The sequence below is a fragment of the Canis lupus genome, chromosome 20 (genome assembly GCF_048164855.1).
Source record: "Canis lupus baileyi chromosome 20, mCanLup2.hap1, whole genome shotgun sequence".
Classification (NCBI taxonomy): Eukaryota; Metazoa; Chordata; class Mammalia; order Carnivora; family Canidae; genus Canis; species Canis lupus.
This window is the reverse complement of record NC_132857.1, coordinates 15032428-15058216: the sequence shown is the minus strand read 5'-3', so window position 1 is coordinate 15058216 and position 25789 is coordinate 15032428. Positions and strand designations below refer to the sequence as shown.

At 38.1% G+C, this 25789-nt stretch overlaps 1 protein-coding gene across 2 annotated transcripts in view; it reads left to right on the top strand.

The window, feature by feature from the left end:
- Nucleotides 1-4427: 4427 nt before the first annotated feature.
- HSPA4L (heat shock protein family A (Hsp70) member 4 like) overlaps nt 4428-25789 on the top strand; it is a 52016-nt gene continuing 30654 nt past the window's right edge. Inside the window, exons 1-5 of one of the 2 annotated variants that reach the window (XM_072788474.1) lie at nt 4428-4850; nt 6010-6207; nt 18008-18065; nt 19678-19818; nt 21653-21775. In XM_072788474.1, the coding sequence (XP_072644575.1) occupies nt 4564-4850; nt 6010-6207; nt 18008-18065; nt 19678-19818; nt 21653-21775 (807 nt within the window). In that variant the 5' untranslated portion in view covers nt 4428-4563. Of the gene's footprint in view, nt 4851-5307; nt 5393-6009; nt 6208-18007; nt 18066-19677; nt 19819-21652; nt 21776-25789 lie in introns of those variants that run through there. The other variant, XM_072788475.1, reaches the window with a different exon arrangement.

Sequence of the window (25789 nt, the reverse complement as noted above, 5' to 3'; positions counted from 1 at the left end):
GAGACTCAAAAATATAGTGGTTTAACAAGACAGGTGTTTCTCTTAATAGTTGGGAGGTAAGCAGTCTAAGATATCAGGGTATGCTCTATAAACTCCTTCAGAGGGATCCCTGGGTGGCGCAGCGGTTTGGCGCCTGCCTTTGGCCCAGAGTGCGATCCTGGAGACCCAGGATCGGATCCCACGTCGGGCTCCTGGTGCATGGAGCCTGCTTCTCCCTCTGCCTATGTCTCTGCCTCTCTCTCTCTCTCTCTCTGACTATCATAAATAAGTTAAAAAAAATAAAGTAGTATAAACTCCTTCAGAGACCCACCTTCCTTCAGTCTTTTGCTCTAATCTTTTAGAGCAGGGGTTCCATTTCATGTCATGGACACCCTTGACAACTTAGTAAAGCCTGTGAATCCCTCCCTTTAATAGTTTTAAATCCATAAAATAAAATATAGAATTACAAAGGAAACTACTTGAAATACGGTTACTAAAATATGTAAGATTACAAACTTATGTTATAGTAATATATCCTTTTTAACAATAACAAGGTGTAGTGGTCTAATTACTATAATTTCACAGTAAAAATGACCATAAATTTGTTTGAAATTATATATCCAGTAATTATAATGTGGTATGAAAATATCTGATTTCTATTGGTGGAGAAAAATCACATACTATTCATAGTACCGTGATTTGTGGGGTGCCTGGGTAGCTCACTTGGTTAAGCATCCAACTCTTGATTTCGGCTCAGGTCATGATCTCAACGGTTGTGGGATTGAGCCCTGTCAGGCTTCATGCTCAGTGTGGAGTCTGCATGAGTTTCTCTCTCTCCCTCTGTCTCTGCCTCTTCGCCCACTCTCTCAAATCTTAAAACAAAACTTCTCTAAAATAAAATCTTTTTTAAAAATGCTACTGTGAGTTGTGTCTATTTTCATAATTGAAAGAAATGTTAAATTTTAGCTAAAGCTTAGTTCAAGACAATCCCACCTTAATTCTGTCTATGGATCCCTTGGGGAATGGGGATCCCATAGGTAAAGAACCCCTGTCCTAGAGCATTGTACTCATTTGCATACTCAAAGTTGGGTCTCTATGGGGATCCCTGGGTGGCTCAGCGGTTTAATGCCTGCCTTCGGCCCAGGGCATGATCCTGGATCCCAGGATGGAGTCCCACATTGGGCTCCCCGCATGGAGCCTGCTTCTCCCTCTGCCTGTCTGTCTCTCTCTCTCTGTCTCTCATTAATAAACTTTCAATCTGATTATGTCAGTCTCCATCTATCTTAGTGTTTCTCAAACTGAAAAATTAAAACTGTTCCAGGACCAGTGAGACTCCTCAGGGTTCTAACAAAAATAACAAAATGTCTCTGGGATACTACTGTGACCCAGGGAACACAAAAATCCCACAATAAAAGTAGCCTTAGTTAAGATGAATTTATGGTCAAAATATTATAAATCATATGAGGAAATAAAGCACTGTGTGGCGAGTTGGTAAAACAATAAAAAAAATCAAAATTAGCATTCAAGAACTAAAAATGTGATAAAAGAGACTATAAAATTAGAACATTTTAAATGATAGATTTTTTTAAAGGAAGAGAAATAGTGATAACATACAGTATGAAAAAACAGACAAGTTTGAAAATGAACATCTAAAAATGGTAGCGTCCTTGAGATTAAAAACAGATGGCAAAAAGAGGCAAAGAGTTATAGAGGTTAGAATAAAGAGACTGACACATTGTAATAGGAGATTCAAAAGAAACTGAAAAGAAGGGATGAGAAGCAATAATCAAATGAATAATGTCTGAGACCTCTCCAGAAGCTTAAAAAAATAATTCTCAGGTTAACAAAACTATCTGAATACATTTTTAGAAATCCATAACTAGGCACACCATAATTAAGCCACCAAATATCAGACAAAAAGACAAACCTATGACTTTCAAATAAACAATATTTAGTCCTCTCAATAGTAATGGATACCAAAAGATAAGAGAAGGTAACTGACAAGAATTCTACACGTGGCTAAATTATTATTTAAAAATTAGGGTAAAGAAAGATTTTTCAGAGAATAACAAACAGGTTAGCATCCAGAGACCTTTATTTAAACAATTACTGAAGGAAAACAACCCAGAAGGAAGGAGTGGGATGCAATAAGCAACAAATTGGTAAACATATTGGTAAACCTAAATAAGCTTTGGCTAAAAGACTTTTTTTTTGGTGGGGAAAGTGACTTAACTTGGTGAATTTGGGAATAATTTAGCCTCATTATCACTTCTCATGGGAGCCTACAGACATTCTGGTCTAGTCTTGGATTTTTACAGGGATAGGTCTCAGTGTGGAATTGGGTGTTTTACTATAACTAAATAAGCCTGCTTAATTCTAGGGTGCAGGAATTACAAGCCTATAAAACATATTTCCATAATACCAGTTTTATCAGTAATAATGCTGATATTTTTATCTCTATTGCCTCCTAGCTCAGTTGTTCAAAAATTCAGATAGAGATTCAGCTAAAATGGTATCTAGAAGGAAATTTGTGGCTACAAATATATGTATTAGAAAACAAAGACTGGGGCAGCCTCGGTGGCTCAGTGGTTTAGCGCCGCCTGCAGCCCAGGGGCGTCATCCTGGAGACCGGGATCAGGTCCTGCGTCGGGCTTCCTGCATGGAGCCCGCTTCTCCCTCTGCCTCTCTCTCTCTCTCTCTCTCTGAATAAATAAATAAATAAATCTTTAAAAAAAAAAAAAGAAAGACTGAAAACTAATGAGCTAGGTGTTAAACTCAGGAGATTAGAAAAAGAACAAAGTAAACATAAAAATATAGAAGGGAATAATAAAGAGCAGATGAATTAGAAAACAAAGACATAATAAAGAAGGCAAGAAAACCAAAAGCTGTTCTTCTAACAAAGCAATAGTAATAGGAAGCAAGAAAAAAAAGATTCAAATAAACAATATTAAGAATGAAAAAGTGGATATGTAACTACCAAGAGTCTCAAAACTCATAAGTGAATAATCAACTTTATGCTGACAAATGTGAAAACTTAGATGAAATGGCAAAATGTCAGTAAAAATACAAATCAATATTGGTTCAAGAAATAATAGAAAACATAGACTATAACCACTAAAGAAACTTAATCAGGGTCATAAATCTTATAAGCTCCAAGTCAAGATGTTTACAGGCTTACTTTACCAAAACATTGCCAGCGAAGAGAAAAAAGGAAATTTCTCAACTTCTATGAGGTCAATATAATCCTGGTATCAAGAAGATCAATAAAGAAAGGAAAATTTAATCTTGCTTATAAATATAAATGTAAACATTCTAAATAAAATAATCAAAAGCCAAATCCAATACATCTAAAAATAATCAGAATGTCGTGGCCTAACTGGTTTATCTCAGAAACACAAGGATATTAGAAAAATCTATTAGTATTCACCGCATTAATAGATTAAGGGAGAAGAAAAAGGTCATTCCAATAGACAAATGACATTTGTTAAGTTTCAATGTCCACTTAGAAAAAACTTAGCAAACTAGAGGATAATTTTAACTTCTTACATCATAAACAGAAGTATTTAATGTTAGGCACAAGACAAAGATGCTCATCCCTCCGGCTCATATTCAACATATTCAAGAGTTTGGGCAACATAAGAAAAAACAAGAAGTGGAAGGATTAAAGAAGAAATTAGTTATTTCTCAGGCCTTATGGTTCTATGCACAGAAAACCGAAGAAACTCTACAAATACTAGAATTTATGAGAGTGCAGCAAGGTAGCTGTATACATGGCTCAATGTAAATAAATATAATTCCTATATTCTAGCAACAGTTAGACATAACTACCATGTTTTGGCCTTTTCAGTGCCTAACTAGGCACTATTGTTAGGCTTACATTATTTCATCATAGAAAGAGTATAGTAGGTATATTTGTCATCATTTTGACAGACTTTGAACCTGGGACTTGGTGAATTAAGTAATTTGGCAAAGGTCATACTGCCGTAAGTTGGGTGAGCCTGGGACTACAACCGAAGTCTATGTGACCCCAAAGCTTGCCGTGCTTTTAGCCACTAGATACTGTTTTCCTCCCAGTAATTGTAAAGAATGTGATGCTAACCCCTTGCTGCTGACCCCAACTGCTTCTTTTTATTCTTAATATTCTTAGGTGTTCTTTAATAGAAAAATTATTCTCACACCCTCAAATTTTACAGCCAATAAGCATGGATAGATAAATGGCCCTGGGAGAGATTCAGGATGATTCTGGGGGGGAAAAAAATCTAGAGAGCGGCGGGCTCAAAAGGATGATAACTGAGGAGGAAAGGTAGGAGCCAGAGACGCCCAGGAGGCCTGGGGGCCCAGGGTTCCACCGGGGGCGGCGGTGCCCAGTCCCTGCCCCGCTCACGCACTGCCTGCTGGGAGGTCCCTCCACCCAGGCTGGCCCCATCCCAGGGGGCCGAGGACCGAGGACCGCACCGACCCGGAGCTCCGCGTCTTCCTGGGTGCTTGTGAGATGGGGAGAGAGATGAGGTTCTTCAGTACAGAAAGTCTGGAGACCAGAGCCTACTACCATTCTTTCCAGTGTCCTTAGTGTTAGCCTGGAGAATGGATTTCCCGTTACTCCTAGCCTCAGCCGCAGGCGCTATCGTCACGCTCGCCGCCGCTGCTGTTGCCGCATTGCTGGTAGTAAGAAGTCTAAGTTCTTTTAAGAAGAGAACAAGCACGGACGACGGGAGTAGTAAAGAAGTCCATTTCCAGATGGAAACAAAGAGGAAGCAGGAGACACACAAAGAATCGGGCGGGACGGCCGAGGAGACACTGGAAGAGCTGGGAGAGAGGGAACGGGGAGCCCACGAAGACGTGACCGCGGGGGAACGGGACAGCCGAGCCCGGTAAGCTCCAGTCACACGAGCTGCTGCGGGTCCGGAGAAGGCCGGCGGCCGGGCCACGCCGGGCTGCGGCGGCGGGAGGCAGGGCACAGGCGGCCCCGGGAGGGTCATGGCGACGCACACCTAAGGTCGACCGCCGGTGAAGCTGGTTTGCAGAGGTGAGGGGAGCGCAGGAGGCTGCCTCTTTGTAGCGTAAGGCCGCACGAAGGGAAACTTGTCCGCGTGCCCTCCTCTCCCGACAGGCTGGGTGTCCAGCATCGCAGGGCCTCGTAAAGGAGAAAACAGAGCCCCTGAAATGTGTCCGGCTTCCACACAAGGCACTGTAGCCGGGGACATGAAACGGGCCGAAAGGGCTCCCTTCCCCGGGAACGGCGGCGCCCCTGCAGGCGAGGCGAGGCGAGGCGAGGCGAGGCCGCCACGCGGCACAATGGGCGCCACCTCACAGAGCCGGGCGCGGCGGGCGGGCGGGCGGTAGGACCGCGCGGTCAAAGTGCGAGCGCCCCGGCTGGCGGCACATGGGCCCCTCGGGGCGGCGAGGCCGGCGGGTGGGTGCTGCGGCAGCGGGGCCGCTCGCGAGCGGGAGGGCGGAGGCGGCCAGCCCAGCGCCTGCCGGCCTCGGCGGCGTCCCGGCGCTGTGCCCCGCGTGACCCGGGGGGCCCCAGACAGCCCGACCGCGGCGGCGCGCGCGGGGCCGCCCGCCCGCCCGCCCGCCCGCCTCTCACCTCAGCCGGCCGCACTTCTCCCAGCGGCCGCGCGATGGCGAGCCAGCTGCCTTCGCCTGCCGTCCTCTCCTCCCGGGTCCTCCCCGCTCCGCCTCTCCCTCCCACCCCGCGGCTGGCTCGGCCGCCTCCATCTTCCAGATCTTTCTCGAACCCTCAGCTCGTCGGGCAGCCGTTGCCCGAGTACTGACGGAAGCGGCCGAAGTCGAGGCGTGGAGCGGCCTCGGGCGCAGAGCGGCAGCTCGCGCACCTCCCCGGCGGCCGAGCGCGCAGGCGCAGAGCCCCGTAACTGCCGGTTGGAGGCGGTCGAGCCGCAGTGGGGAGAGACCGAGGCGGCGGAGGCAGCGGCGCCGGAGGCCTCCATCTCCTCCGCTGCTCCCGGACGCGCTGCCCTAGATTTACTGCGTAGCGACTTGGGGTCACCTCTCCTTCGCTTCTCGTAGGAGCCCCAGTTCCTGGAGCAGCAGCTCAGAAAAGGACGCGGTTCCCGCGCGGGAGGCTTCAGCGCAAGTACCCCGACCATCGGGCGGCGGGATGTCTGTGGTTGGCATTGACCTCGGCTTTCTCAACTGCTACATCGCCGTAGCAAGGAGCGGCGGCATCGAGACCATCGCCAATGAGTACAGCGACAGGTGTACCCCGTAAGTGCCTTGGTTGATCACAACCCCGACCCTCCGCTGGTCCTGCCTGCTGGTTTCTGCCGCTGCCCGCCGAACCTTGTGATGACAGGTGCAGTCCATCAGCAGCAGTCTCTAGAGACCGCTGGTTGGCGGGCCCAGGTGGGAGCCGGACTTCGTCGCCCTGCAAAGCTGCTTTTCCTTAAAGGACGGGGGACTCCACTCTAATAGTTTGCGCATCTCCTTTCTGGACCCACACACGCCCACATCACCACCCTGCCTCTGTTCCCCCGCCGGCCTGTTTTAGTTTTCGGAGGGTGGGGGGCAGTCGGTGCAGACAGCATCAGCTCGATACCCTGAACAAATCTCTAAAAAGACGTGTGGTTAACCTCCCGTAGGGCTTGCGTGGGATTATCGGTCGCGGGCGGGTGTCTCCCATCAGCTGAGTGAAGAATTCTTCCTTTTGCCCTTCCTCCCTTGCCCATCTCTCTCTGCGTGACAGCTTTCAGAAAAGTAAGAAATGAGAGCGTAGACTGCACACCTCAGAAGATGAGTCGCAGGTTTATCTGGTCCGAAAGCCTTTTTTGGGGGGTAGGGTGGCGGGGGGATAAATTGTTGAAGTGTTGGGGGTTTTACCCCAGTGTCCTTGAAAATTCGAGGTAATGGGACTGGTTTCCAGTGGCGTATATGAATGATGCATTACTAGGGAAGGAGTCGGGGATGGGAGTTGTTGGCCTCCTGTATTGTACTGGTAATGTACGTCCATTAACGGAAAGTGGTGCAGCCAGACCCTAGCAAAAGCGAATTTCTGCAGAATGAATTATAGAAGAATCAGAGGCCGCTGTCCTGTATAAACATAATTGTGAAGTGATTCTTTTATGAACACTTAATGAAAGACTCAGGAGTGGCATTATGTCATGGAAACATGTTTCCACACGTTCCATTGTTTCTCTGGTCTGGGAAGTTTGTTGGCAGAGAATGAGTAGACAAAGAGTAATTAAGACAGGTTTATGATAAACTAGCCTTTTATTGTGAGCTCCTGTTACCGGTTATTTTGTGAACAACTGTTCGTGGCTTAACTTTCTGTGGACAAGTAACGAAACATCTCGTTTTGAGCTTTAGATGGCCCAAAATATAATTACATAAACATGAAACTTAATTTTAAGATCAGTGTTAGGCCAAATTATAAAATTACTATGAGTTTATGAATAATTTTAAAAGATGTTGAGATGTTGAGTAGCTTACTTGAAGCAGTCTGTGCTTTGGTTTCTTTCAAAGAATATTCTGGAAGGTTTTATAACACCTTTTTCTAGATATATACATTCTGTTGAAATTTTGCATGTTTAAATTCTCAAATATGAGCAGGGGTCAGTTAATCGTTAGAGTACTGTGAGAAGTTTTGCTTCAGGTCGTTTTCCAGCCTTTATACACAATGAAAGGGTGAAGCAGTAATTGTGAACTGTTTTTATGACTTTGTCTGCAAGATCTGTTTGAAGCCCCCACAAGATACAGGCTGCCAGAAAAGAACCAGTAAATTCCATTGTCCTCTTTCAGCAGAACAGAGGTTAATGGAGGCAGTCTCTGCCTTCAGGGACTTAACCCATGGAAAAAAAAGAGAGGGGTAGGATGGACATTCCTCTAATCCTTAAAGCCTTATCCGAAAAGATCAGAAACAGAACTGTAGGACCCATACTGCATTTCCGGGCTCAGAAGTCTAAGTAGTGAGTCCATGACTCTTTAAAGAACCTGGCCAGACTTACAGAGAGTTCTTTAAAAATTAGGCTTCTCATTTTCATGTTCTAGTAGTCTCTGTTACTATTCCTACACACTTTGGCTAATTCTACGCATGTTGGCTAATTCTCTGTGGCTGAGACCGAATATATTTCTGATCTGTATGTAGCCACTAATACCTAGATTTAATGAACTTAATCCAAATTAGAAAACTGCTAAAGTGAGAGTATTGTATTCTTACTTAGCTTGCATCAGCAACTCTGCCCTCCTTTTCGTGGATGTGTACTGTTATTTATCGTAGGATTTTTTATTGCTACTGAACTAATAACTTCACTGTAGTCGGTTCTTACACTGTATTTTGCGGAGCTTAAATTATTGAGTGAAAACAGCTTTTCCAGATCCCTGGACCTTTGTTTATAGAATGCATATCTTGGGAAAAGTGTAACTATTAGAGAACTAGTAACCTTTCTAATCTTGGAAAAAGTGTAACTATTAGAGAGCTTGTAACCTTTCTAATATACCACAGTATTTAATGATACATATTATAACTAGCTTTCAAAACTTTTTTCCCCTGTTCCAGTGACTGACATCAAGGTAATAAGACCTAGGTATTTCCCAATACTTGGTAAAAAGACCTTGTGGAAAGAGGAAGGAAATGTTCCATTTAGTTGGCTTTGGCATTTATGCTTTTTAATGTTTCATTCCTTAACATACTTGATTATACATGGGAAGGTCTGGTGTATAAACCAAGGACAAGTTAATGAAAAGATACTGGCTTAAGTTTTGGGTTTACAGTTAAGGGACCAAGAACAAGCAATTTAACCTATTCTTCAGATTTCCCTTCTGTAAAGTTGGAAGGCTTGTCCTAGCTGCTCTTCTCCTCTCATGCATAAATGGAAGAGGGAGAAGGAAATGAACATGCATAAGCTGGGGGGGGGGGGGTGAATGGGTGACGGGCACTGAGGGAGGGCACTTGACGAGATGAGCACTGGGTGTTGTTCTGTATGTTGGCAAATTGAACACCAATAAAAAATAAATTTATTATTTAAAAAAATGCATAAGCTGAAGAGGAAAAAATTAATTTCAGAACATTTTCTTATTTAAAAGAATTGTACATGTTCATTGTTTAATGTAGTCACATTAATAGATGAAAGTAAAAACTTAATTCTCCATCCAGAAATAAAACTTCCAGGTGGTTTTCTCTGTGTTTCAGTGATAGATTATACTTTATATTTATAGTCTGTTTGGTAGCCTCTATGTAATACATTCTTTTATACCATTAGTTTCATTGTTTAATGCCATCCCTTCTTGGATAGTCAGGTGGTTTACATTTTTATAAGCCATACTGCAATAACTGCCTTTGTAACTTAATTTTGACCCTTAATTCCTTCAAATAAATTCTTAGAAAACTGAGTAGGCACATTTTTGGATAAGTTCCTATTCTTCACTTAAATATAGATGTGGGGATTGGAATTTCCATCCCAGGCTTAATTATATTAAAGTGATTAGTTTCATACATGGGAAAAGAAAACTGTAGCCAAGAACCTTCTTTCAGTGTTAGACTAAAGCATGTGATCAGCTAAACCATGCTGCTTTTGTTGATCATAGTGATTGCTATGTGACGAGTGTTGTGCTTCATTGTTATACATACTACATCAATTCTGTGAGTTAGGTAATACTAGCTTTTTTCAGAAGCTTAAAGCAAACTTCAGTGTTTTGACCAAGAACTTGTAAGCGATGAAACTGATTCAATTTCAGGCCTCTTTTACCCCAGAACCCCAATGTCCTTCCATTATCCATTGGTATAAGGATGATATATCCACATTAGGTTAATGAGGATATAACAATCAAAGGAACAAATTAAAAAAAAAAAATTAAAAAAAAAAAAAAAACAAAGGAACAAATTATCTGGCTGAGAAGCATCTTTGCTCTAGTACCAATAAATTCATCTGTTTTTTTTTTTTTTTACTAGTTTCCAAGAAATACTATTTTAAAAATCAATAAATTCATCTGTTTTTTTTTACTAGTTTCCAAGAAATACTATTTTAAAATGTTTTAATATGCTTTTAAGTTATTTTAAGAACATGAAAAAAATTCATAGACATACATACCAAAACAAAACAGGTTAGTATAACTTTATGGAGGAAAGCAGTGTGGAAGGCTATAAACTACAAACTGCATATTTCTTGTAGGTAGATTAGGGGAGGTGTGCTTATAGTATGTAGTCTGTAATGTTTTGAATTTTTATGAACATATTTTACAATAAAGAAAATGGGTTTTCTAAGTGAATGTATTTCAAGAGATTTTTCTTAGGTGTATTTTATCAAAATTCTGTATGATCAGACTTAGTATTCAGTTCTCTGGTTTTCTGTGTTCATTTTTCCCTATTTCTTTACCTGTGTTTGAATAATCTGAAAATATGGGAATAGATTATTTATACATTACATTGGGATGTCCTCTTCAGTGCACACAGGTAGAAATCACTTATTTTGGGGTATTAAAAACAAACCTTTTTATACATAGGAAATGCCAACTCTGGAGGTTAATAGTGGCTATAGTTGGGTAGGAGCAGTTTTTATGGTAATAGCAGTTGGAGAGTAGGAGAGGAGGCTTTTACATTTTATTTAAATATTCTTTGTACCGTATGAATTGGCTTTGTGTATTTTATTATGAGCTTTTGTTAAACTTTGATTTAAAATATTTTAAATACAAATGGGAAAGTAAATCTCTGGCCCTTCCCAACCACCTTGTAGACTTTAATATGTGTGTTTCTAGTTTATGCAAGTGTACGTGTCATAACTTGGATGTTTTTCTATTTGTTTTAACGAAAGTAGAATTACATTATATATATTTTGTAACTTTTTTTCAAAATATATTGTGGACATCTTAAACTTGTGGGTATGGTTCTAATTTACTTCATTTTTAAATTTTATTTTTTAATTTAAATTTTAGTTAACACACATTGTAATATTAGTTTCATGTATACATTTTAGTGATTCAACACTTATATACAGCACCCAGTGCTCATCACAAGTACACTCCATAATCCTGATCACCTGATTTAACCTACCTCCCACCCACCTCCCCTTTGGTAACCATCAGTTTGTTCTCTGTAGTTAAGAGTCTGTTTCTTGGTTTGCCTCTTTTTCTTTTTTCCCCTATACTCGTTTGTTTTGTTTCTTAAATTCCATATACAAGTGAAATATGGTATTTGTCTTTCTCTAACTTATTTCGCTTAGCATAATACTCTATAGCTCCTTTGGGTAAATCCAGCAGTTGCTGGATCATAGGGTAGTTCTACTTTTAACTTTTTAAGGATCTTCAATACTGTTTTCCAGAGTGGCTGCACCAGTTTGCATTCCTACCAACAGAACAAGACGGCTCCCCTTTCTCCACATTTTCGCCAACACCTGTTGTTTCTTGTGTTGATTTTAGCCTTTCTGACCTAATTTATCTCATTTATTTAAATGGTTGAACAGTATTCCATTGAAAGATGCACTATTAGTGGCCATTTCAAATTATTATTTTACTATTGATGAAAACAAAGATTCAATGAATACTTTTGCTGCTTTTTTAAATTGTGCTGAGAGGAGTGAAAAGACTCACACATTAGCATGGCCAAAGCTAGGAGTATAAAATATTTTAGTATGAATATTTTCTGTGATAAAATAAAATCTTTATTTTTTAAACACAATTGATCTTTAGTTATTGCCTTGAATTTGTGGGTGAGAAATTCTGAAAAGTTTCTAGAAGACAAGGGAATGATAAGTACAAGTTACATATTATCTATTGTGAGTTTAAGGTGTTTAACATGCTTTTGGTAGTCTTTAGTATGTGGTCACTACAAAAATTAATACATAGCTGTGTTCTGATAAAGCTTTTATATAAATAGGTGGCAAATGGTAATTTGCAGACCCCTTGTTTAGGCAGTCATAATCAAAAGAACTTTAAAATTATTGTGCATTGTTATTGGAATTTGACCTGTTGAATTTTAAAATAACCAGCTTTTCAAATAATGTATCAGTTAAATACATCTAAATTAATATAACTAAGCAGCTTTTTATATGTGTCTACCTATGTACAGTTGATTCTTGCACAACATGGGTTTGAACTGTGCAGGTCCACTTACATGTGGATTTTTTTTCTTTTATAAACACAGTACACTACTGATAGTGTGTTTCTCTTAACACTTCTTTTTGTCTAGCTTAATGTAAGAACACAGCATACAATAGGTATAACACAAAATATGTGTTAATCAACTGTTCTCAGTAAGGCTTCTGGTCCGCAGTAGGCTATTAGTAGTTACGTGTGAAGTCAAAAATTATACGTGGATTTTCTTCTCTGCAAGGATTCAGCACCCCTAACTCCCTCATTTTTCAAGGTTCAACCGTGTGTGATTTCTGTTAATAGTTTCAAGTTGTGAACCAATTTATGAATTAGGCATGTTTATTAAAAGCGTTTAGAAAGTCTTAAAAGAGATTTTTATTTTTTATGTGTTAAAAAGTTTTATCCATTGTCCATACTGAAAGACTGAAAAGTTTTTGTTATTACTAAATCATATATGCCTAAAAGAAGCCTTATTTTTGGGAACACCTGGGTGGCTCAGTCAGTTAAGTGGCTGATTCTTGATTTTGGCTCAGGTCATGATCTCAGCGCCCTAGGATGGAACCCTCTGTCCAGCTCCACTCTCATCTGGGTACTTGAGGATTTGTTCTGCCCCTCCCTCGTGCATGCACACATTCTCTCTCTTCTCTCTCTCCCTCTCTCTCTCAAATCTTAAAGAAAAAAAAAGTCTTATTTTTCTAAGTAGCAAGCTAGAAAGCAAATGGCAACCATAAGTCTTCTTGAGAACGTTCCTCCCCCACTTCTTGTAGGGCAATTTTTTTCCAGATAGTTAACCTTGAGAAATAATAACCATATGTTTTCTTTACTTCAGAACTTCTCAGATCCATTGTTTATAGGCATTGAAACACTCCCAGGAAAGAATGTTTTCCCCAACTTATTTGAATCTCCAAGGAATAGTCCATAGAACAGTATTTGGAAAGTGATGCTATATATAAGGCAGTGGTTCTCAGTTGGAGATTTTGCCCCTTAGGGCACATGTGACAATATCTAAAGGTACATTTTTGGTTGTCACTCTAGGGATAAGGAGTGGGGTAAGTGCTCCTGGCATCGTTCACCCCCTGATTTAAACCAGTTGATTGCCCTCTCATCATTAATTCAGCTATAATTAGTATTAACTTGATAACACAAGAGGTTATAAATAGTAATTGTGATCTTATGGAAACTGGAAAGGGAAAGCTGAAAATTTTTTAAATAGAGTTATTTTTAAAATGAAAGTGGTAAAATCAAGAGGCTTTGAATCCTTAGTGGAGACTGACAAAGAAGTAACAAATTTAAAGAGTACTGACCTGTTAGGTGAAAAATCTCATAGTTTTGGCAATAGTGTTTTCTCCAACCTGATAGTGCTTGTCTTACAAAAAAATTTTTTTTGAAAATAAGTTTTAAGGGAAAATACAAATACAGGTTTTTTTTAAATTTATTTATTTGAGAAAGAGTGTGTGCATACAGCAAGAGGTAGGGGCAAGTGAGACTCTTAAGTGGACTCCCCACTGAGGGCGGAGTACAACATGGAGGACTGAGATCATGACCTGAGCCAAAATCAGGAGTCAGATGCTTAACCGACTGAGTCACCCAGGTGCCCCAGAATATAGCTTTCTAAAGCTAATACCTGTCGTTTGATTTTTATACCCTTCCTCTACCGACAGTGACATAGGACATTTAGAAGTTTTGTTTGTTTAGAATTTTTGTGGCATTCTCTGACAATCTGGGATTACCACTGTGGCAGCAGTATATCAGATTGGAAATTACAGATTTAAATTGCATTGTAAACCCTTTCTTTTGTTTTTAGGTATAAAATGGAATTTCTAAATATTATTTGAAATAAAGTATGGAAAGCATAAGACAAATGGATTATGCAGTGTACATTTGGGTCAACTATTGAATATCCTTTTTATAAAAACTTTTATGTCAGCCTAAAAGTACAGTATAATGTGTTTATTTCCCTTGGTGTTAGCAAAGTCAGGTAAAAAGTTTTGAGAGATGCTTAGGTATTTTGATTATTCTGAAGGTACTTAGAAAGTAATTATTTAATAGTTGGATTCCAGAATCTTTTTGAAAGAATATTAAAGGAAGGAGTTTGAAGCCATTTAGCTATATGAGGAAGGTTTCCTGTGTATTGTAATTGGGTATTTCCAAGCTATAACACTAAATTGTTTGAGTTGTCGACTTTTAACTTCAGAGAATATCTAATAAAGATAGATAACAGTTAAGCTTTCTCTGTGAAGTGATACAATTGTTCAGCATGTTACAAAGAATCTAGCACTTAAGGATAGATGAATCAATATTATTTGGCTCTAGTGTTCTAACAGAAGTTAACTTCTTGAGAATCAACCTAAGAACAAGATTTTCTATGTACTCAAGTGATGGTAGCCTAGTACTAAAAAATTAAAAGTATTCATAAGTGTGCACAAGTAATGGAGTTGAGAGAAGGACAGGTTTTAATAAAGTGTAGGCTAAGAGATAGAAAAATCCATATTTACTCTAATGAACTTTAGGTTGGAATGCCAACCATCTACATTGATAACCATATTAGGTATGCAAATACCTACTCTGGCAGGGAGTATAATGAATCAGGGAGTTATTTGGAAGAGATGATCTGCTTGGATGTCTCAAACGTACCTCAGTCTCAACATGTCCTGATTAGCACTGTGATGGTCCATCCTCAAACCTGTCTTACAGTGTTCTATGTCTCATTAAATAACACCACTTTACCCTTTTATGCAAATTGAAAGCCTATAAATTAGTCATGGCACTTGCCTCTTCCTCTTGTCTATTCCCGCACTCTTTGGGAAAAATATGTTAGCAACATGCATAAATGTTCTAGTAGTTATGTTAAAAAGATAAGAAACAGGTGAGATTAATTTTAATGTATTTTATTTAAATCAACATATCCAAAATCTTATTTATTTTAAAATCAGTAAGCTATTTTATATTCCTTTTTAAACGTTAAATCTTCAAAATCCAGGGATCCCTGAGTGGCTCAGTGGTTTAGCACCTGCCTTCAGCCCAGGGCATGATCCTGGAGTCCCTGGATCAAGTCCCACATTGGGCTCCCTGCATGGAGCCTGCTTCTCCCTCTGCCTGTGTCTCTGCCTTTCTCTGTCTCTCTGTCTCTCTGTCTCTCTGTCTCTCTCTCACACACACACACACACACAAATCTTAAAAAAAAAAATCTGGGGTATGTTTCAAACTTAAAATGAATACATCTCAGTTCATACTAGCCACATTCTATATGCTTAATCATCACATGTGGCTGGTGGCTACTATATTGGACAGTGAAGATCTAATCTGTCACTGAGTCCTTTGAGTTTTATTTCTAAATATCTCTTAATTCCTTCACCTGTCTCAGCTATCATCCTGATATAGATTACTGATGACTTCTAGCCTTAGTCCTATCAGTTCACACTGGTTAAAATGATCTCTGCCAAATATCCTTTAATGCCATTCTCATCATCATTTACTCTTCCTTAAAATCTCATCACTTCCTCCAGTAAGTTTTTCCTGATCACCCTCCTGTAGGGCAGTTCTATTATCTACTCCATATTATAACACCATGCATACCCTCTACTGTAGCACCTAGTTTACTTTTCATTTGTGTGAGCCTATAGCACTGTAAGTTCCAAGAAAGCCCAAACCATATCTTTTTCCCCTCACTATACCTCTAGTAACAGCATGCCGGATATAATTATTATTCAATCAAAATCTGTTAAATTAACTAAATGAATTTAATTCCTTGCAAATACAGTGGTCCCCAATATGACAGTGTCTTGTTCATCCCTTAAAAAACACTGTTTTGAAGGGTGCCTGGGTGGTTCAGTCAGTTAAGTGTCTGATGATAAATTTTAGCTCAGGTTTTGATCTCCAGGTTTTGAGTTCAAGCCCCAAGTTAGGCTCCATGCTGGGTATGAAGTCTATTAAAAAGAAAAAGCAGGACACCTGGGTGGCTCAGCGGTTGAGCACCTGCTTTCGGCCCAGGGTGTGATCCTGGAATCCCTGCGAGGAGCCTGCTTCTCCCTCTGCCTGTGTCTCTGCCTCTCTCTCTCTGTCTCTCTTGAATAAATAAATAATAAAAATCTTAAAAGAAAGAAAGAAAGAAAAGGCATTGTTCTGGGATCTTTCCTCTTCAATTCATCTTCTATATAAGCATGGAATGTTCTCTTCTTTATCCAAAAGCCTTTAATGAGTTCCCTTTACTTACTGAAATAAATTTAGATTTATAACCTGTCATTTGAGGCCCTGTATAATCTGATCCTTATACTATCAAAATGTCAAATGAAACTAGCCAAGTTCTATTCCTCCTACTCTCCAAATCAGCCTTATCCTTAGGAGCCATCTTTCTTTTCATTCAATAGGTACCTTTGCTGTATTACCAGATAATGATCTAGACCAATACTGCCCAAAAGAACTTTCTATTCTGTGTATCTCTTCTGTTCTATGTATATTCTGTTCTCTGTATACCAACTGACTACATACGGCTATTAAGCCCTTGAAATCTGAATAATGCTGAGGAACTCAATTCTTTATTTTGGTTAAATTTTACTGGCCACATGTGGCTAGTGGCCACCATATTGGTTAGTGCAGATGGAAGGGAATAGAGTACACATCTCTGCCCTCATAGGAATTCATGCTCTGGTGTGGAGATTCAGTCAGTAAATTGTATCAGATGGTGATGCATTATGCAGGAAAATAAAATTAGGTGTAAGTAGTAGGAGATATATATGTTGGGAGGAGCAGAAAATGTTGTTTAAGATAGAAACGGTGTTGATGATAAGCTGACGTTTGAACAGAGACATGAAAGAAGTGAAGGTGAGTGTAAGCCATGTGGATATATTTAGAAGTGTTCCAGAGATAGAGAATAGTATATACAGAAGCCCTGAGGAAGAAGCGTGCTTGCCTTATTCTTGAAATAGCAAGGACATCAGTGTGCCTAGATGGAAGTTATAGGGTAGAGCAGCCAAGGACCAGACCAGGAAGGATTTTATTGGCTATTGGAGAGACTTAAGTTTTTTTTTGTGTGTGAGACAAGACACCATTAGAGGGCTTTCAGTAGGGGAATTTCATGACCCTAGTCTTCAAGAGGATCACTCTGGTTAACATATTGAAAATAGATGTATACCTACATACCAGGAATATCCTTTCCAACAAATAGATGTGTATTAAAATTTTTTCTCTTCTTTCAGATCTTTTTTTTTCTTCTTTCAGATCTTAATTCAGAAATCACCTCTTCCACTTAAAGCCTTATCATATTAAAGTGATTATTCTTTTTCACTAGTATCCATATGTTCATAGTCCTGTATGTTGTTTGTTTTTTTTTCAGTAGACTGTAGATTTTCCAACAACAGTGATTGTAGCTAGTATACACACAGAGTTTGTAAATAGTTATTGGTAGTTATTGGTTGAGGAAGCACTTTCTTGAATTACAACATGAAATGATATTTGAATGAAAATGTTGCTCCACACTTATCTTTTATAAGCAGAATTATATCTAAATATAGTAATAAAAAATAGCAATCATAGTGTTCAAAGCATTTACTTAATATTCACTCATTTAATTCTCACATAAACCTGTGAGTAGGTATTATCATCACTGTCTTCCAGATAGGAAACTGAAACAAATAATGGTTAGGTAATTTCTACAAGATTCCAGAGCCTGGACTTAGATCCATGCAGGCTGGTCTTACTGAACACAGTTAATTTTTTTTTTTGATTAATTTTTTTTAGTAGGTTCTAGACGAACAGAATTTGAAAAACAATTTTGGAGGCCAACAGAACATTACCAGCTCTTAGCAATATTTATTCTAAAAATTCTAACATCCTGACCACTGTTCTATTACTTATGAAACAAAAATATGCAAAATTCTGGTATTAATTTTTTAGACTATACATGATTATATTAATACACTTAATTCATTTTCTTCATATTAATATAAACATACCATGGGAACAAACTTTGTGTTTTTCTCCTATTTAGAGCCTGTATATCTTTGGGATCAAGAACTCGAGCCATTGGAAATGCAGCTAAGAGCCAGGTAAATTGTTAATGTAGATGTTTTGACTTACAGGAAGAATTAATGGAATCTTGGTAACTAAGCTCCCACTTTACGTAGTTAAGAGAAAAAAGGGAAATTTACAGACCTGAGTATCTTTGTGTTTTAATAGATAGTATTTTCATTGAGGGGTTGCAAAATATTTCTTAAATTTTATTTTATTTTATTTATTTATTTTTTTTAATTTTATTTTTTTTAAAAGTCTTTTTCATTGTGAAGTTAGAGTATTGCTACCATATGACACCACTTTTCCCCTATATGGTCACTTTTCTATGAGGTATTTGATCTAGAATATACACTTCAACAAGTAACCAATGTCTTTGTAAAAGAAGGTGGGAAAGATGGAAAATTAATTTCCAGAGTAACCCAGTATGGCTACTTTACATGAAATATGATACTTAAACAGTATTCATATTTCTGTTCATATTTCTAGGCTTCCAAGGTACTTAGAAGTAAAACATTTACATTTAACATTCCTTGTTAGAGGTTCATTTTCCTTGGACTTTATTTTCCTGAACCAAAAGCCTTTAACAATTACTTCTTACATTTTAATGTGTTGTCTGGGTTGTCTTTTCCTCATAAAATAATTTTGTTTAATTGGGCTTTTTTTCCTCATGACTTTGTAGAAATAATTGACTCATTTATCAAGGCATTTTTGCTTAAGACTTTTATCAAGGTTGTCTTCTAATTGGCCTGTATATGAAAATATTTATCTTCTCTTCCACTTTCATAAACAGATGTTTGAGTTTGTGCCAAAATGACTTCTTCACTAAAGTTTACATCTCTTATTATGTGTGATCTTCTAAGTGTATTATAGATAACAGAATTTCTGAAGAAAGCAAACTAAAGTTACTTCTCCTAAAGAGATCAGTGTGGTAATTCAGCATCCCCATAGCTTTCATCTCATAATTGAAGAGCAAGATCTATTTGGCTTTAACTATAAGAGGGCAACAACTGGATCCCAGTAATACCCTGTCATTTGAACTTCATGTTCTAGTTAAAGAAAAAATTACTTTGCTTAAAATACAAGCCATTTGCAAATTTAGACACCTGAACTTTGCATTATGCTATACAGAAATAGTTTAAATTTACTAGCCTAGGATCAGTTCTCCACAGTGAGAAATTTCATTCTCAGTACATGAGAAATTTCACAAAGAACTAGATATTAAGAGGAAAAAAAGAAAAAGGGGGCAATAAGGAAGAGTGTTGTAATATAAATAGAGTAATTAAAGTGGAAGGAAGAGAAATCAAATGTATTAATTCATTAGAGCAAAAGTGTTAAGGAAAACCAGAGATGAGTTGTAGATAGATTTTTCACTGTATTTGAAAAGTTTTACACTTTTGTTCTTTGTTTTTTGAAAACAATAATTTTGATTCTACGTTCCTAGAATAGGAAGAGAATTTGACGGGCAATAGATAAGATGCATGCATTCATATTGTATAATTTTACTATCAGCTGGAAACTAGACAAATGATTGTGTGTAATTCTAAACTTAAATGTGTAGGATAAGGAGATTTGGTGGTCTTATTAAAATATTATGTAGTGTTTATTTTGCATTAAGTACTGATAAATAAAAGTGTTGACTGCCAACAGATAGTCACGAATGTAAGAAATACAATTCATGGCTTCAAAAAGCTTCACGGGAGATCATTTGATGATCCTATCGTGCAAACTGAAAGGATCAGGCTTCCTTATGAACTGCAGAAGATGCCAAATGGAAGTGCAGGAGTTAAGGTAAGCTTCCTAGGGTACAAACATTTAAATTCAAAAAACCAAATCTAATATTGCCTGTTTGTAATTTAACTTTTTTCCTCTGGACACAGTACATCTGTACCAAGATTTGGTTTTTGTAGTAAGCTTTAGTGAGTGCAAAAAAAAAATTCTAGTTAGGGGATGCCTGGGTGGCTCAGGGGTTGAGTGTCTGCCTTTGGCTGGGAGCAAGATCCCGCAGTCCCGGAATCGAGTCCTGCATCGGGCTCCTTGCATGGAGCCTACTTCTCCCTCTGCCTGTGTCTCTGCCTCTCTTTCTCTCTGTCAAGAATAAATAAATAAAATCTTAAAAAAAAAATTCTGATTAGGTAATTTTTAAAATCTAACCAATACTTTTATTGTCAAGGAAAAATGATTTTTTGGAGAACTTTTAGAGGTGAACTATATTCAAGTGATAAAGGCAGAGGCATAAGTGATTTAGAAAAATAGACCCCATAAATATATTAATTGCTATATTAAAGCAAACTCTTCTTCCAAGTAAGAGATGGATTCTTGGTTTTTAGTTCTATATCCTGAGACAGTAAGTTATGGATTGGTTAACAAAAACAGGTTTGTAGATTTCTCAGAAACTGACGGAATACCTCAAGACACATAGTTACCATATGACCCAGAAGATTGACTCTTAGTTATATACACCAGAGAATTGAATGATATGTACACACAAAAACTTGTACATGATTGTTCATAATAGCCAAAAAGTAGGAACAATCCAAGTGTTCATCAGCTGATGAATGGATAATTAAAATGTGGTACTATACAATGGAATACTGTTTAGCTATAAAGTGGAGTGAGGTACTGATAAGTACTTTATAGAGGTAAACATGGCCACATATATACACTTGTACACACATACATTGTGCTGCTTGAGAGAAGCTCTTCCAAAATTTAGTGTTATAGAATAAAATTTTGTCCACTGAGGACACAGAAGACATATTTTTTCCTCAGTAAACTAAATATAGTTATTATATGGGTTCCAGGGTAACTGTATTGCTCACAAGTTTATTGGTTGTTATAAAAGAGTTTTGATTACTTAAACCACACATCTTCCAGTATTCCTTCGTCAAGAAGCATTGTAAAGTTCCCTTTTGTGTGCTTAAATGCAACATACTCTTAAACCTGACTTTAAAATAAAGCAGTTATTTGGTCTAAACATAATTTTGAAATTTTATATATACATCTCTAATATTTAATTTATGATTATCTCCCAGAAACCTTGGAATAATACATACTGTACGTATTTTCTTTAATAATATATTTTTTTAAGATTTTATTTATTTATTCATAGAGACACAGAGAGAGAGAGGCAGAGACACAGAGAGAGGGAGAAGCAGGGAGCCTGATGTAGGACTTGATCCCGGGTCTCCAGGATCATACCCTGGGCTGCAGGCGGTGCTAAACCACTGCGCCACCAGGGCTGCCCCAAGAAATTTTTTTTCTTCCCTGATGTTCTCATTTGCTTTTCCTAAAACTGTGTGACTAAGGCTTTCATGTCAAACCCAGAAAAGTTCTAACTTTCAAAAGATTGACCTTTTTCTCCTTTGTTATGTGCTTGGAAAGTGAATGATAAAAATTGCTTTTGTGAAAGGCAGAGATCTAATGCAAGAAGATATTTTTGAGAACAATTTGGTTACATTACTATGTGTAAGGCACTTGAACTTTAGAAATGAGAGGGTATAATACTAGAATAATCTTTTCAGAATATAACTCTTTTTCACTGTTGTCTGTCATGTTTAGAGTAAATACAAAATACATGTTGGACGAATAAATGACTCAATAAATATCTGAACTTTTGGTTTAGGTGCGGTACCTAGAAGAAGAGAGACCTTTTGCAATTGAGCAAGTTACTGGAATGCTGTTGGCCAAACTTAAAGAGACTTCAGAAAATGCTTTGAAGAAACCAGTGGCCGACTGTGTGATTTCAGTAAGTTTTACTTCAATAATGAATACTTTTTTTTTTTTTTTTCCAAGACTTTATTTGACAGGTAGAGCCAGAGAGCTCAACTAGGGGGAATGACGGAGAAGGAAAAGCAGGCTCCCGCTAAGCAGGGAGCCCAGTGTGGGGATCCATCCCAGGACCCTGGGATCATGACCTGAGCCAAAGGCAGATGCTTAACAAACTGAGCCACCCAGGTGTCACAGTAATTTATACTTTTAAATCACAATTTCCAATATATCAGTGATCTGTTAAATATTTTTCTTCCCTTTCCTTTATTCTTTCTGTTCTTATTTAAGTAAATAATGTAAACCCATTTTTATTTTTAGGTATAAAAAAAAACGACTTTATTTGGTAAAGTTTAGGATTGAGTTAGTTTCCCATAGTCAGTTGTGATAATCTGTGAATCTTAAAAAAAAAAAAAATGAATATGAGTAGTGACTGCTATGCCTGCCAGTTATCCATAAGAATCTTTCCTGGTTGCCCTTAACTTCCTAGTTGTAGGGACTTTAACATTTTATGACAAAGCTGAAAATTCCCATTTGGGAATTTGAGATTATGTATATTCTGTATCAGAAAGAAAAAAATCCTTTTTAAAATGAAAACTTGGATATATTTAGCATGTTATACTTTCAGAAATTTTAACATAACCATCATCAATCACTATATGACTAATATGTTTATAAACATATTTATCACTCTCCAGAATCCCATTGTGCCTTCTTTAAAAAAAAAATTGTTTACATATAAGGTATGGAGCATGATGTTCTGACATACATATACATAGTGAAATGATACATATACAGCAGTTAAGCTAATTAACATCTTGTCATGTACTGTTTTTTGGTTTTTTTTTTTTTTTTTTTTTTTTTTGTGGCAAGAACACCTGAGATCTACTTTCTTAGCAAATTTCCAGTATATAATATAGTATTACTAACTTTTGACACTATATGCTATACATTAGACTTCTAGAATTTATTCATCCTACATAACTGACACTTTGTAGTTTTTGGCCAGTGTCTCCCATTTCCCCCACTTCCTTGCTCCTGGTAACCACCACTCTACTCCTCTTCTATGAATTCAACTTTTGTAGATTCCACATATAATTGAGATCATGCAGTATTTTTCAGAAAGAAAATATCTTTCTTTAAGGATTCTTAAAACAGGGACGCCTGGGTGGCTCAGGCAGATGCTCAGAGGCTGGTTGAGCATCTTGCCTTTGGCTCAGGGTGTGATCCTGGGATCTGGGATCGAGTCCCACATAAGGCTCCTTGCATGGAGCCTACTTCTCCCTCTGCCTGGGTCTCTGCACCTGCCTCTCTCTCTCTCTCTCTCTCTCTCTCTCTCTCTTTGTCTCTCATGAATAAATAAAATCTTTTTAAAAATTCTTTTTTTTTTTAAAAGATTTTTTATTTATTCATGATGGACATAGAGAGAGAGAGGCAGAGACACAGGCAGAGGGAGAAGCAGGCTCCATGCAGGACTCAATCCCGGGTCCTCAGGATCACACCCTGGGCCAAAGGCAGGCACTAAACTGCTGAGCCACCCAGGGATCCCTTAAAAAAATTCTTAAAACATTTCATCATTTACTCTATCCTTGAAATCTCATTATATATTGATAACTTTTTTAAGTTACATGTTGTCACCTAAATGTGAATATATTTCTAACACTATTAAACTTCCCTAAATTCAAGTCTTAAAAAAAGGTCTTGTGTCATCAGAAAAATAGAATCAGATTATGAACTCTTCAGTGACTTTAGTAATGAGATTTTTTATAGATATTTAGAATTTTTTAAATGAGAGAAAATAAGAGAACTTTAATATTTTGTTTTCTAATCATTTTTTTTAAGATTTTATTTATTTATTCATAGACACAGAGAGAGAGAGGCAGAGACACAGGGAGAGGGAGAAGCAGGCTCCATGCAGGGAGCCCGATGTGGGACTCGATCCCAGGTCTCCAGGATCACACCCCAGGCTGCAGGTGGCACCAAACCGCTGTGCCACCAGGGCTGCCCATGTTTTCTAATCATTTAATAAAAGAGTTTACCATTGGCCAGACACTGTTACTGGCATTTAATATGTATAACTCATTTAATCCTCGGAACCACCCCATAAAGGTAGGATATTTTTAATTCCAGTTTTGTAGATTACAAAACAGACAAAAGGAAGTTAAATAAATTGCTAAAATCAACAGAGCTAATAAGTGGTAAAGCAGAAATCAAACCCAATAGTTCATTCCCAAACCCCTACTTACAATTCTTCCACTATACTGCCACTTGAAAGTGTACATCAAAGTGGGGTGAGTTTTAAAATCCATGTTAAATTCAAATCCATCCCTATTAACTATACTTGATGGTACATTCACATCAGAAATTAGTGTCAGAAAGAGAGCATTATGAACTTCTCTGCCATTATTTACTTTGTAGTTAGTGCAGTAGACCCGTTATGACCTATTTACAAGGGGAAGGGAAGTATTTTCTCTGTTTTATGCACTATTATATCCTAAAGTGGTTAGAAAAGTACCTGGTACATAAGTGCTCAATGAGTATTAAATGACATCTATATTATAATTTAGATTTTTGTCAGAAGGATAATAAGGATAAACAAGTATATCAAAATTCAAGTTCTTCTCCAATTGTTAATATCTGCTAAATGAAATTTCTTGCTTTAAAAAGTAATACAATTGGAGACAACTTTGGAAGTTGTCTTGGAACTAAATTGGAAGAGCCCCAAGTCATTTTGTACATGAATATACTTAATTAGCTTCTTTTAATATTTTATTTATTTATTTGAGAGAGAGAGAGAGAGAGAGAGAGCATGAGCAGGGGGAGAAGCAGGAGGAGAAGCAGACTCCCTGCTGAGTGTGGAGCCCAATTCAGGGCTCCATCCCAGGACCCTGAGATCATGACCTGAGCCAAAGTCAGATGCTTAACCAACTGAGCCACCCAGGCGTCCCTACTGAATTAGCTTCTCAGGAATCTGTACACACAAATCAAAGTGCTTCTTAATTTGACAGAACTAAGTGTATGTAAATCTTAACTGTAAGTTGAAGTCTCAGTTAATGTTTTTGGTGATTTTAAGAAAAGTACATGCTCCTCATAAGTCCCCTGCAATATATAGTTCTCCCTTCCCTTTGAGATAACAGCCATTATAGACCTCTGAGTATTATATTCTCCTTGGTAGCTTATACGTACACAATCATGCTACATTATGTCCTTTTTTCTTTTTCTTTTTTTTTTTTTGAAGATTTTATTTACTTATTCATGAGAGACAGAGACAGGCAGAGGGAGAAGCAGGCTCCATGCAGGGAGCTCGACGTGGGACTCGATCCCTGGTCTCCAGGATCAGGCCCTGGACCAAAGGCAGCGCTAAACCGCTGAGCCACCTGGGCTGCCCTATGTCCTTTTTTCTAATGCAATATACTGTTCAGGATAGTTCAGATCTGCCTGATTGTTTCTAACAGCTACAAAGGATTCATTATATATCTTTTTTTTTTTTAAAGATTTATTTATTTATTCATGAGAGACACAGATAGGCAGAGGGAGAAGCAGGCTCCATGCAGGGAATCTGATGCGGGACTCCACCCCAGGGACCCGGATCACACCCTGAGCTTCAGGCAGACGCTCAACTGCTGAGCCACCCAGGCATCCCTACCAAGATATATTTAATCTCATTTTAAGTCTTGGGGTTTCCATTTTTCATTATTAAATGTGAACAAACATTTTTTTCATAGAGCAAACCCAATACAAAGAAGGATTTGGATGAGCATATTTTGGAAATCCTGCAATATTATTCCATCTTCTTAATTGTTTTAAGTTTGTGTTCATACTTAGGTCAACACTTTATGGTATAGAAATTGCCAAAACAAAGCAGTATTTTTTTTCTTGCTTATTTAATTAGGACACCATTCTTTGCCTTGCGTAAGTTTTAGAGTAGTTATATTGCCCTACGTAAGTTTTAGAGTAGTTTTTTACATTTTTAATTGATGAAATGTTTAAAATC